Raw genomic sequence first — 14,039 nt, 5'->3', positions numbered from 1 at the left:
CTGAGTAATCATTTTGGGTAAGGGTCTTCCACATCTCTCACACTCAGCATCAGTTCCTGTAAGTCTCTCCAGGCCTCTCTGAAATCATCTTGCTGATCATTTCTTATAGAACAATAATATTCCATAACCTTCATACACCATAACTTATTCAGCTACTCCCCAACTAATGGGCAGCCACTCAGTTTCCAGTTCCTTGCCATGACAAAAAGGGCTGCACAAACATTTTGGCATATGTGGGTTAAAAGGACAACTCTTAATAAGAATTTGCTTCCTTTGAAAGAATTAGAAGACAACTGCCTTAAATGATACTGAGAGAAAGGAAGGAAGGGACGAGAGGGAGGAAAGAAGGAAGGAAGGAAGGAAGGAAGGCAGGCAGGCAGGAAGGAAGGAAGGAAGGAAGGAAGGAAAGAAGGAAGGCAGGCAGGCAGGAAGGAAGGAGGGAGGGAAGAAGGCAGGAAGGAAGCAACACTTTCACTGGGGGGGGGGGGGGGGAAGGATGGAAAAGGAGAGAGATGAGAGATAGGGAAGAATCCAGGATGACTCTTAGCTTGTGAGCCTGAGGCCCCGGATGATGGGGCTGCTCTCACTAATAATAATAATAATAATAATACGAGTTCAGTTTTGATCACACGGAGTTTCTTTATTGGAATTCCACTTTGGGCTGTTTGAAAGGCAGCTGGAGATGGGGGACGGGCGCTCGGCAAAGAGGCTGGAGGCAGAAAAGGCCCATTTGGGAATTATTTGGATAGAGATGGGCATTAAATGGAGACGAGCTGCTGAGATCACCAAGCGAAGGAGCGAAAAGAGACCCAGAACAGAGAGCTGAGGGCCAGGCGTGATCTGGAGGAGGCTCCAGCGAAGGAGGTACAGAAGGAACAGTCCGGGAAGGAGTAGTGGACAATCAGCAGAGGGGAGTGTCCCGAGACACAGGCTGTATTCCCCAGCAACGGCTCCCCCGCGCTAGGCAGCGTACGCAACACTCCGCTCCCATCGTCCCCCACTTCCTTCAAGGCGCCCACAGGGGGCCAGGTGCGCGAGGGGAACGACGACCGAGACTCGGAGACCTCCGAGGCGTCCTAGAGAGGCAGCGGAAGTGGCGCCCCAGCGTTCGCAGCCCACAGAGGCGTTCTTTTGTAGGCGGGGCTGCGCTTCCGGCCTCTCCGTCGTCCGTTCGCTCAGGCCGGTCTCAGGTGAGTGCTGCGGGGCGAGCTTGCCGCCTCTGCCTTCCTCTTTCTTTTTCCCTACCTTCCTTCCCTCTCTTCCCTTCCTCCTTCTCCGCCTCTTCCTCCTTCTTCCCTTCTCCCTCTCCCTGTCCCCATTCCCCGGCCGAGAGCCCTGTAATCGTCACCGGCGGCCCCCCTCCTTTTGTCCCCTACCTTGTGTGGTAACGGTCTCGTTCTGGTATTCAGGCGCCTACTGTGTGCTAGCACTGGGCTCGGGCGGTACGAGGCGCGGGCGCGCGCCCTTCCTCTGCCGCCAGTGCTCCGTGTGACCTTGAACAACTCACTCTTCCTCCCTGGGCCTCAGTTTCCCTTTCTGTAAAAGGAGGGGATTAAATTGGATGGCCTGTGAGGGCTTTTCCAGCTTTAGATCTAGGTTCCTAGGTGTGACCTTAGCTAAATCACTTCCTTTCTCTGCGCCTCAGTTTCCTGCTGTAAAATGAGAGGGTAATCTCTGAGGTCACCTCTTGTAGCTTTAGATCTGTGACCCCACTGGGGATGGGGAGCAAATCACTTTCCTCATCTTAGGCCTCAGTTACCCCACTGTGTCAAATAAAGGAATTGTATTAACTGGTCCCCGAAAGCCCTGTCTAACTCTAGAGCTGTGGTAATAATGCCTCAGGTGTGCCCATGTGACTTAATCTCCCTGGGCCTCAGTTTCCTCCTCTGTAAAATGAATTGGACTAAGCTGGTCTCTGAGACCCCGTGTGGTTATGAGAGTCCGTGTTTCTATATTGGGTAAAAAAGCCTTTCCAATCTGGGAGGCTGTGATGAAGTTGAGGAACAGAGGAAGCAATGGCGGTTTAGGGAGAAGAAATCACGTACCTTTTCTCTGAAAACAGGAGACTATTCCTAATCTAAAAGATGTTAGGGTTTTGTTTTGTTTTTAATATTTCAAAGCCATTTATCTTATCTTTCCTTGTAGGACTCTGAGTTCACACACTCCATTGATCAAAGTGCCATGCAGCTTTCAGGCTACGAGTTTCAACCCACACTCCTACAGCCTTATTGCAACCCTCATTCCAGAACTATTTGTCAGGTGTTTGCTGTGCTGCTGCTGCTTTTTTTGGGTTCTGAAATTGAATATTTTCTTATGCATCTTGACCCCCCACTGAGTCCAGAAAATGGTTTTACTTCCAAAACTTAAAGTTTTTCCTTCCAAAAAAGCCTCCCTTTTATTTCCCATTACATCCCTTCCCCGCTCAGCCAGCCATTCCCTCTTGGGAAGTGGTGATTGGGGGGGGGGGGAGGCAGGGAGAAGAACTCCCCATTTTGCTCCAATCTCAACAGGTTTTTCTCTCGGGTTTGTTCCTGGTTCTCATAAACTGCTAAAAGCTAAAGGTTGAATTTCTGGCTTTATGTTAAAACTAAAATTAATGATTAAACTTCTAAATAAGACATTTAAAATTATCTGGATAAACTATTTTAAAAGACCAATCTCTTAAACGATCAAGTTTTTGTAAATCATTACCTCCGCTGAGGTACAGAAAGTACTAAACATTTTCAGTTTTCTTTGAATGAAGAGGCCTGTGGAACTTTGCCATGGCTGACAGTTTTGAGTAAATTTTACATTTTGGAGGTAAGGAGGGGAAGTCTTAGGTACTAGTTATGGGAGGAAGAGCCCTCTCAAAGCAGTGTCTCAGCTGACCACCCCCCCACCCCTCCACCCCCCCAGTGAGAGAATGGATCAGGTTGAGCCAGATGGCTCTTATGATATTGAACTTGAGAAGCAGGGACAAGGAAAATCAGTGCTTCCTTGGTATTCTGAGGGAACGGTGGGTTTAGATTTTGACAAAATGACCTGAGATCTTAAGTCTAGACCACCAAGTCAAGTTGTTAGGTAGGATCTCTTTTCTTTCTACATGGTCCAAAATAAACTGATTTCCACTTAGGCCCCTACCCTCCTACTTACCCAGAGGGCTTTGTTCTGGGCAGCAAGCTGTGGAAGCTGGCAAATGGATCCCATTCCTGGATGTTAGGAACTACCACTGAACAGAAACTGAAAGGCCCCAAACGGGCCTTGGCAAAACACAGGGATGGGCCCTTCCCCTCTGAAGTGAGAATTGTCTCCTCTCCCCTTTATTGAGTGGCAGATTGGATCAGTAAGTGCCTATCCTGTGTTAGACACTGGAGAGTGAAAGAGAGGAAATAGCCTTCCCTATTCTCCCTGGAATGTAAAGTACAATGGAGAGAGGAAGCAGCCCTGAATTCAAATCCAGCCTGACACTTATTACTGGCTGTGTGAACGATCCTGGGCAGGTCTAATCTCTGACTTTCCTTTTGTGTAAAATGGGGTGTAAAACCAATTATAACACTTCCAAGGTTGTTGTGAGGCCCAGATGAGAATATATTTGCGAAGTGTGTTGGAGACTTTAAGTGCTGTATAAATGTGTACTGCTGTTTTTTATTTATATAAATATAATTTTCTGGGTTACTAATAATAGTCATCTGGATAAGATAACCTAGTTTGACCTTAAGTAGAAAAAACATTGGCTCTAGAGTCACAGGACCCAGGTTTAAATCCTACCTCTGGTCCTTAGTAGCTGCATCACCTGGGCCTCAGTTTCCTCACCTATAAAAGGAAGGGACTGGGCTGGGTGGCTCTTGAGATCCCTTCAGGCTCTAGCTCTAGCATCCTATGAGGCTATGCCAGAGATCAGAGTGTAGTAGGGTAGAGATGGCAGGGTATAAAAGGGCAGTTTTTAGCTCCTGGCTGATTTTGGCCTAAGGCCAGCCCTGCCATTTTCCAGTTCAGTTCAGAAAATGAGGCTTGGAAAGGGTAGAGTCTTGTGACTCAGGCTGTTCCATCTTCCCATCTGGGAGCAGGGTCAGCTGAATATTTCTCTACTGGGACTCTGGCTGTCTGATGTTTGGTGTGGATCCTATGTTTTCTTTCTGTTCTGGTCTGCTGCTGATAGCACTGTTCCCTTCTCTTTTTACTCAGAGAGAAGTGTGAGGGAGGTTCCACAAGACTTACTGGGCTAAGTTCACCCGACTGTGTGCCAGGCTACGGGGGGCTACCCGTTGCCCCTTTTCCAAAGGTTACGGAACACATTCTGGCTGCTGAGCAAAGATGATTCCTGACCCGCCTGTGGTTGCCAGCAGTCCTCTGGATCTGCTCCCTTGTTCCCCATGAGAAGAATGTCACAGGCAGACCAAGCATTCAGTAGTAACTCCTATGGGTAGTTAGGTCACAACAGGCAAGGGGGGGACTTGCAGAGGGCTCTTCCTTGGTTGCCCAGAATCCTTTGATGGCAGAGGGGTATTCAGGGCTTCCCAGGGGCACCATAGGGCTGGGCTGCTCTAACTCTTGGCTCTTTTGTCTTTGCACAGTTTCTTTCCTTTCTACCCTGTCCAAGAGGGTTTAGGAAGAGAGGCGATGGCAGCTCCATTTCTGACATTCAAGTCTCAGGTGAATTGCGACTCCTTCTGTTTTTGGTTTTCCAGTTTGCCTTCACCTCTCATGTTGCTTCTAGGGACATGAGCCCCAGACCCCCCTCCCAGCAGCTTGGACAAAGTAACACCACTGACTAGCCTTCTTTTGGGAACGTCCCTTTGGAAATGGCTGTCTCCATTTTGCCCACGAGGTTCAGGATGTTGAATACCCTGCCTGAGACCAGACAGCAGAGGCGTGGTCAAGCAGAGATTTTGAAGGGGGACAGGCCTCCTGTCCTTGCCCGCCATGGCTTGCTGCCGCCACCCATACACTCAGTTGCATGTCCCTCTTTTGGCCCTTTCTGTGGGCTCACGGTTGGGATTATCTTTGATGTTCTAGGACTTGGTGACGTTTGAGGATGTGGCAGTATATTTCACTGAGGAGGAATGGAATCTTTTACACCCTGGTCAGAGGGCTCTCTACCGGGAAGTGATGCTGGAGAATTACACGAACATCCTCTCCCTCGGTAAGGACCATCTCTTTTCTGACTCTTCTGGGCTCCACGTAGGTTCATAGTTGTGAAGACGGCAGGCAGCGCACATTTCTGTACCAGCAGATGTTACAGAGCTTTGGCAGGACTTGGCATTTTAAAGATGAGCAACCCCTGGGGAGAGTATCCCTGGGAATTATGCTGCCCTTCAGAAAGTCCAAAGGGGCCTCTTCCCTGCTGGACTTATCAGAGGCCACGGGGCAGTGCAGAGACTTGGGTGCAGATGTGCTCTCTGACCCACCCCAGCCACGGAACCCTAAATGTCACTAAGTCATGCTGAGCCTCAGACTCCTCATCTGTAAAGTAGACATGAGACATTGTAGCATCTATTTCACAGGCTGGGTATGAGGCTCAAATGACATGTATAGCTGTTGGCCAAAACAAACAAACAAACACTATGTGTCAGTGTAAAGCAGTAATTGAGAATCTCACTGATGTGGGGGGGTGGGGGCGGTGTTCAAAAGATTAGTTACAAAGAAGCCAAAGTTAGAACCCACAAGTATCCAGTCAACCCATGGTTGAGAAATCCTAGATTCCACAACATTAGGAAAGAAGCTAAAAGCTGTGGACCCTGGAAAGTAGTGTGGCAAGGTGTTGAGTGGTATTAGATGTGCTTCTTGTACCATGGGCGATAAGCATACTCCAAATAGAGTAGTCAGTTAAATATTTTAAAAATGATTTGCAGTCTAAAAATATATAGCTTCACTAATTATGGAGAGGATAAGTTTTAGCAGTTCAGTAAATAAAGATGTCTGGGGAGTAAAAGGATAGATTTGATTATATAAATTAATTTTTTTTCTACAACAAAAAGCAGGGTGGCTATAATAGAAAGCCCTTTGAACACTTTGGATTCTGAAAAGCTTTCAAGGTAACCTCAGTTGCTCACGGGTTCCCAATCCCTTTGGGCTCTGTCGTTAGGTGACAGATTTAGTCTTTCCGGGGCTCAAATCTGCAGCTGATTTTATTGACTGGTCCCACTTTCCAGCTTCCTTCCAATCTGTTCTATTCCTGCCTCTTTTGCCTGCTCTGAGGAGGTCAAAGGCAAATGCATTTAAGAGTTCTATGCCCAGCCCAGCCTCTAGGTCTGGCACCAATTCCCCCTCACCACCCTCATCTGACATCCACGTACCTTTTAGATGGTTCCCCAGCCTCTCCTCTTTGAAACATCAGTGGGTATTTTCCTTTTGCCTCCTACCCTCCATGGAATTGTGCTTGGAGGAAGGGAGAATTCTGCATCCTGAGCTCACATCATCATGTCTTTCTACCTTTCCCTGTGAGTAGGGATTCCCATCAACAAGCCTGATGTGATTTACAAGCTGGAAGAAGGGGCAGTGCCATGGATCACTGACCTTCAGAATAAGGAGCATGAAAACGACCAGGACATGTGGGCAGGTGAGTCAGAGAGCAGTACACCTGCAGTTACTACTTTGGTCCTGCCCAGCTCCAGGCTGTAGAGCTTTTCCCCAGCCCTGGTTCTCCTCCTGAGTTCAGCAGTTTTTTCTCTCTATTAATCATACTTCCCTTACTTTCTGAAAGCATATTGCCTGCCTAGAATATCTTTCCCCATCATTTTAGTCATTCCCAGTTAAGTCATTTTTGGAATGAAGTCAAATTTTGTTTTTGTTTGTTTGTTTGTTTTTATTATTTATTTATTTTAATAATTATAACTTTTTATTGACAGAACCCATGCCTGGGTAATGAAGTCAAATTTTGTTTAAAAATTTTTTATTGAGTCATTTTGTTTTGACATGAGATACTCAGGCACTCAAACCATTGAACGCCACATGTACTCAAGGCTTTCTACCATCATCGTCTGCTTGTCAGTAGCCTTCTTCAGCCTTTGTGCCCAGCAGTGATCTCAGCACTTCAGGTGAGAGGACAGTTCAGTGGTACTGTCACCTCCCTATTCCTGGGGCTCTCTTGGGGCAGCTCCATACAGCATTAGGTTTTTTTTGGCTGCCCCAGCACACTGATGACACATTGAACTTGCAGTCTGCAGTCAAACTGATCCCCAATCATGCCTCCCTTGTCTTGTTTTGGTGAAGTTTGTGCCCAAGCAGAAGATCTCCTATTTATTCCATTTGAATTTCGTCTTGTTACATTCAGCCCAGCTCTGTGTCCCTTCTAGTGCTGTATCATCTTCAAATTTCCACTGCATTTTTCCTAGTGGTTGAGTAAAACAGTAAACCGCACAGCTTCTTGGGGCACCATGACAGAGACCTCCTTCCACATGGACAGTGACCCATTAACAACCATCCTTTCTTTGAGTCCAGCCCTCCAACCACTTCTGAGTGCATCTCACCGTATTAGCATCTAGCTCACTCCTTTCTTGTCTTCTCCATAAGAACAGTATATTTTATTAAAAAAAACAAACAAAAAAAAAACTTGGTTAAAATCTGGGGAAACTGTCCACAACATTCCCTTTATCTACTAATTGAATAATCATGTCAAAAAAGGAAATGAGGTTAGTCTGATGCAATTTTTTGGTGAAGTCAACATAGTTCTTTGAAGTCATGGCTAGCTATTTGCCAATCATAGTAATAACAGCAGCTGACATTTTTATTCCACTTACTATGAACCCAGTACTTTACTATTATTATCTCAGTTGATCCTCACAACATCCCTGAGCAGTAGATGCTATTATTATCCCTATTGAGTAGTTGAGGAAACCAAAGCAGACAGAGGTGAAGTGACTTGCCAGGGTCACACAATTAGAACTTGTCTGAGAAGGCTGGATTTGAAGTTGGATCTTCCTGATTCCAGGTTCTATCCACTGAGTCTAGAATGAACCTTGTCATCCCCTGTAACAAGTGACCATGTTGGCCATGGCTAAAAACTGTATGCCTCATCCTTCACGCCTTGTCCTCCACTTTGCCAAGGGATGAGGGCAATCAGTTTTCAAAGCCATCATTGGTCATTACGTTGATGAAAGTTCTGAAGTCTTCCAGTGTTTTTATTGGCCCTGTGGCTCCTGGCAGCTAACCAGGCTCCCTTTAGGTATCTATTCTTCTGGCCTTGTCCAGAATTCCCCGCTTCCAGTTCTAACTCCTGGCTTTGTGATCATAGCATGAGTTCTAATACCTTGGGCACTTAACAGTCTCAAAAGGGGACCAGAGTGAACACCTGTAATAGGATTAGAAAATATATCTGATGGGATTTACAATTACATTCAGATGTAAGTTCAGCAAACATTTAAATTTTTTAAAAATAATAGCTTTTTTTTTCTGTTTTAAAAATTTTTTTTAAAATAATAGCTTTTTATTTTCTGTTTTTTTAAATAATAGCTGTTTATTTTCAAAATACATGCAAAGATAGTTTTCAACACCCACCCTTGCAAACCTTGTGTTCCAAATTTTTCTTCCTCCTTTTCCCCACCCCCTTCCCCAGACAGCAAGTGACCCAATATTTGTTAAACCTGTGCAATTCTTCTATGCATATTTTCACATTTATCATGCTACACAAGAAAAATTAGATCAAAAAGGAGAAAAAATGAGAAAGAAAACAAAAAGAAAGCAAACCACCCCAAAAATAAAAATACTATGTTGTGATCCACACTTCGTTCCCACAATCCTCTTTCTGGATGTGGATGGCTCTCTCCATCAAAAAACCATCGGAACTGACCTGAATCACATTATTGTTTAAAAGAGCCACATCTATCAAAGTTGAAAATTATATAATCTTGTTGCCTTATATGATGTTGTCTTGGTTCTTCTCACTTAGCATCAGGTCATGTAAGCCTGTCCAGGCCTTTGTGAAATCCTCCTTGTGATCCTTTCTTATAGAACAATAATATTCACATACCATAACTTATTCAGCCATTCTCCAGCTGATGGGCATCCATTCACTTTCCAGTTCCTTGCCACTACGAAAAGGGCTGCAAACATCTTTGCACGTGTGGGTCTTTTCCTCTCCTTTAAGATCTCTTTGGGATACAGACCCAGTAGAAACACTGCTGGGTCAAAGGGTATGCACAGTTTGATAGCCCTTTCGGGCTATATAGTTCCATGTTGCTCTCCAGAATGGTTGGTTCAGTTCACAACTCCACCAGCCAAGTATGTATTAGTGTCCCAGTTTTCCCACATCCCCTCCAACATTCATCATTATCTTTTCCTGTCATCTTAGCCAATCAGATAGATGTGCAATGGTACCTCAGAGTTGTCTTAATTTGCATTTCTCTAATCAATAATGATTTAGAGCATTTTTTCATATGATTAGAAATGGTTTTAATTTCTTTACCTGAAAATTGTTCATGTCTTTTGACCATTTGTCAGTTGGAGAATGTCAGCAAACATTTATTAAACATCTTTTGGCTAGGCAGTTGGGATCTTTTGGAAAGAACATTGGAGATGGCATCAGGACACTTGGCTTTAAAATCCCTGCTGCCACTTCTTTCACACCATGGGCATTCCCACTTCTTTGTGGTTTTTGGCATTAGAACTAAGTTTTTTTTTGTTTTGTTTTGTTTTGTTTTTTTTTATTTTTTTTTTTTAAATAGCTTTTTATTTTCAAGTTATATGCATGGGTAATTTTACAGCATTGACAATTGCCAAACCTTTTGTTCCAATTTTCCCCCTCTTTCCCCCCATCCCCTACCCCTGATGGCAGGTTGACCAATACATGTTAAATATGTTAAAGTATAAATTAAATACAATATAAGCATCCATGTCCTAACAGTTATTTTGCTGTACAAAAAGAATCGGAGTTTGAAATGCAGACAGACAAAAATAGAGGGATTGGGAATTCTATGTAATAGTTCATAGTTTCGCTGGGGGTAGCTGGTTCAATTCATTACTGCTCTATTGGAGCTGATTTGGTTCATCTCATTGCTGAGATGGCCACGTCCATCAGAACTGATCATCATATAGTATTGTTGTTGTTGAAGTATATAATGACTCCTGGTCCTGTTCATTTCACTCAACATAGAGCTAAGTCTTAAGGGATGGATCAGTAAATTAACAGGTTTGAAGCTTGGATGTGAGACGTAGTAGGGGCTGTTTGGAGAGAAGCAGTGTGGCAGACTGGGGCAGAGAGGTTGAATCTCGAGTAGAGGGCCTTTGATGCCAGGCCAAAGAGTGTGACCCTTGGACGTTGCATCAGAATGCCACCGTGATTAGGTCTGAAAGTGCAGAAGACACTTTGGAGCTAGGAGTAGTGTTCAAACAAGGCTTCATGAGGGAAATGAGACAAGAATTTGACCTTTTCAGGTGGATAGAATTGGATTAGGGAAAGGAAGGGAGAAAAGTATTACAGGTGGCAGGATTCAACAAGAGGAAAAGGTAAGGGATGAGCACAATATGACAGGGTGACAGTAGTGAGACCAACCTGGTGGGACAAATAGGTTTGGGGAGAGATTAGTGGCAGATGAAAGGGCATAGATCTGGTGCGGTCCCATCGTACAGGCTCTTGAAGTCAATCAGTCAAGTTTGGAGCTAATACTTTATTTAGCCCATGTAAATCTAGTTGTTTGAGAACCAATTCAGTTTAATTCAATAAGCTTTTATTGAGCAACTACTATATACCAGGCACTTTGCTGAATGCTGGGAATACAAAAAGAGACAAAAGATAGTCTGCCCTTGAGGAGCTTACAATCAAATTAAATGGGGGAGACAACATGCAAATAATTACATACAGACAAGCTATATAAAATCTGAATAGGAAATAATTAACAGAGAGAGGGCCCTGAAATTGAGGGGTTAGAGAAAGTTTCCTGGAGAAGGTAGGATTTTATTTAGGACTTGAAGCCAGAGAGGTCAGTAGTTGGAGTGGAGGAAGGAGAGCATTCTAGGTATGGGGAACAGCCAAAGAATGCCTAAATTCAAGAGATGGGGTATCTTGTTCATAGAATAGCCAGCAAAGCCAGTGTCACTGGTTGGAGGAGTCTAGGAGTAAGATATAAGAAGACTGGAAGGGTAGGAGGGGGGCTGGTTTATGAAGGGGTTTAAATGACCAACAGAACCTTTAGTATTTGTTCCTAGAAGCCAGGAGAGCCACTTGAGTTTATTGAATAAGGAAAGTCAATTGGCCTGACCTGCTCCACTGTATGCCAAGTACTTTGATGCAGAGAAAGGCTGAAGATAAGGAGATTTATGAAGTTAAAAAGGAGAAATTTAGAAAGAACAATTGAATTGATCAATTAATTTTTTAAAAAAGTAATAAGTTGGCAACCATTGTAGCTCCCCTCACCCGAATGCTACCATTACCAGTCACACCTAATTCCCAGGCCAGATGATCTCTGGCCACTGTCTCTCAGTGGTTCTTTACCAATCTTACCTCAATCAGAGGTCTTCAGAGATCTCATGTTTAACAGAGCAGCCCTAGCTGACCTACTCACTCCTAGTGAACTCCCTGGTAAGACTCCTAGTAAATTCCATCTACTTCCTAGTCCCCACAGCTTATATAGGGTCAGTGAGGTCAGAGTCCCCACAGCCAGTTAGAGAAGGAGAAGTCTCCCATTGCAGACCGGATCTCAATGGGACCAGAGCTTCCGCCCACGAGGTGGTCCACACTGTTCACAGAGGCCACATCTGGGAATCTCAGGCTTCAAGGCCTTTGTACTTCCTTATTGCACTGTGGGAGCTTCCTCTTCAGACCCTTACAAACCATTAGCAAGTTAGAATACAAATTGGCAGAATTACAAAGAAAAAGATGAAATTTTGCAGGTACACAAAAGAAACGAAAGATGTTATTAAGGAATGTTGCATGTAGTTATGTTCTGATAGGGCATTCAAAGGAAATAGATGGGATCTACAAAAATAAGGTATCAAAATGGATGTTACAAGAGGAAATTATTCATTCCGATTTTTTAATCTCTGAGGAGTCATCAAAGAATTGCTTTGCAGAAAATCACCTGGCCTAGATGAAATCATAGTTGAATGGTTTCAAATGTTCCAAGAACAAATAATCATATGGAGAAAGATGGGATGCTGCCCCAGTACTCTCGGTGAGACCAATATGGTATTGATCTTAAAAGCTAGTAAGGTTTTAATTCAAATAATTACAGAGCAATTTCCTTAATGAATATAGAGACAGAAATACTCAAGTATTACTTAATAGCATATAGCTATATTACTTAAGTGTTTAAATAGGTGTTCGATCTACTGAGCAGATGACTGATTTCTGATCAAAATATAGTCACTTCCTCCATGGATGGAGATTGTGCCCCATTCTGTGCCATTTTTCCATGCCTTCATCTGAATTCTCCACCTGAGTTCCAGGCAAAATGCTGAGGCCTTTTTTAAAGCTCTCTTGACATCTTATGGATACTAGTGGAATGAGCCAAATAGACCTTTTCTGACCATACATTTCTCTGGTGGCATCCTTTATTATCCTCATATAATTCTTGATTGGTAATATATTTGTTTACTTATTCTGATCATATATCTCTCCACCACCCTGTGGGTGATGCTCAGCTGTGGAAGTGGTTATATTCTGTGTCTCAGCCATACAGCAACCGTGGAACAACATTGTTAAAAAGATAGACTGGGTTTCCTTAAAAACGTGGTGGTTTCCTCAAGGCAATATAACTTGCTTTCTGCTTTTTCAATTCTGGGACCAGGTGTCCATCATACTGCGCATCATAGTAAACAGTAAGCATTCTATCTGGGCTTTCCCTTAGTCAATAGTTAAGGCTTAACCTTTTCGAGTGATGAGGACTAGTTTAGGAAATGCTAAAATGTTCCAGAGCTTGAGTCCACACAGCATCATCCACAAACAGGAGCATCCAGAGGACTTGGCCAGACAGAGACTCTCTCTTTTATTGGACTCTGAGCTGAATGTCCTCTGTGGGAGCCGCACATCTGATAGGATCATAGATAGGTGTAAAACTTTGAGGTCAAATCCTCACCTTTCCCCCCACCTTCCACCTCACTTTCATAGATAAGGAAACTCAAGTTCTTGTGTACTTATTGTCCACTCTGCTGCTTCTTTCTCTTTTGTAAAGTGAGATTGCTCATAATCTCCCACCATTATCCTCTGAAGTGTTTTGCTAGTGTGTGGAAGATTTGGTTTTTGTTATTTAATTTTTATAATTTTTTATTCTAAACCAGTTTTAGCCTTGGCTGATGGATATAATTTGCTGGCAGCTGCTGTTTCTAAGATGTTTTTGCTTCTTGGTGACAGTTTGTTTATATTATTTAAACTTCTGTAGTAAATGCTAAACATCAGAATCAATATCTTTCTCTTTGGAGTACATTTAATATACCAACTATTAAGTTAATGTTTCTAGTCCAAAAAATATTGTTCTAAGCACCTTCCCTTTTTCTTCTATTCTTCTACTCTCATTGTGCTTCACAATTATGGCCAATTTATGCTTTCATTTGTGATGATGATTTCCAGGAAGTTCTTCACCCGGTAGTCCTCCTTACTGGGGAATGAACTTCTCCATACTCAGCTCAGTTACTTCTTGGACAGGGACATAGTCTGTGGTTGGCATTGAACTAGGACTATAGGATATCAACATTTATATAGCTCTTTAAAATTTACACAACTTAATGTAAAATCTGTTTTGTAGGTTAATTGAAGGGAAAGATTTGTAAGCTTGGGAAAAGGAAATAAGTCCTGAGACGTGAGTGGAGGTAGGAGGTAGGAAGATATTAGAGAAAAAGCTATTTTCCCGCCTTGGCTCTTTTTTTGTTTAATCTCGCCTCCCCTGTCAGTTCAGACCCTCCTCATTCTCTGTAAGCTTCTTACTATTTATTGTTCCTTTTGTTTTGTTTTTGATTTGGGCCTGTGATTTCACTGGTCTAGCAGCTCTTCCAGTGTAGATCTCATTTGTATTTTAGAATTTTGGAGAGTTAGCTAGGTGACTAAGAAGTTAAATGATCTAAGGATGGTAATGCACATCTAATTACAGTCAAAAATCAACTTCCTGATTTTGAAATCTGGTTTTCTAGCA

General features: G+C 43.4%; 1 protein-coding gene across 4 annotated transcripts in view; it reads left to right on the top strand.

The window, feature by feature from the left end:
* The first annotated feature begins 502 nt into the window (after window positions 1–502).
* The window catches only part of LOC100929268 (zinc finger protein 879), a 33,845-nt gene continuing 20,308 nt past the window's right edge, over window positions 503–14,039 (top strand). For 2 of the 4 annotated variants that reach the window (XM_031944943.1, XM_023506852.2), the window contains exons 1-4: window positions 512–1,190; window positions 4,554–4,632; window positions 4,996–5,122; window positions 6,428–6,538. In XM_031944943.1, the coding sequence (XP_031800803.1) occupies window positions 4,600–4,632; window positions 4,996–5,122; window positions 6,428–6,538 (271 nt within the window). In that variant the 5' untranslated portion in view covers window positions 512–1,190; window positions 4,554–4,599. Of the gene's footprint in view, window positions 1,191–4,553; window positions 4,633–4,995; window positions 5,123–6,427; window positions 6,539–14,039 lie in introns of all 4 variants that reach the window. The other 2 variants (XM_023506848.2, XM_012553161.3) reach the window with 2 other exon arrangements.

Source organism: Sarcophilus harrisii, chromosome X (genome assembly GCF_902635505.1).
Source record: "Sarcophilus harrisii chromosome X, mSarHar1.11, whole genome shotgun sequence".
NCBI classification, from domain to species: Eukaryota; Metazoa; Chordata; class Mammalia; order Dasyuromorphia; family Dasyuridae; genus Sarcophilus; species Sarcophilus harrisii.
This window is presented reverse-complemented; position numbering and strand designations above follow the sequence as displayed.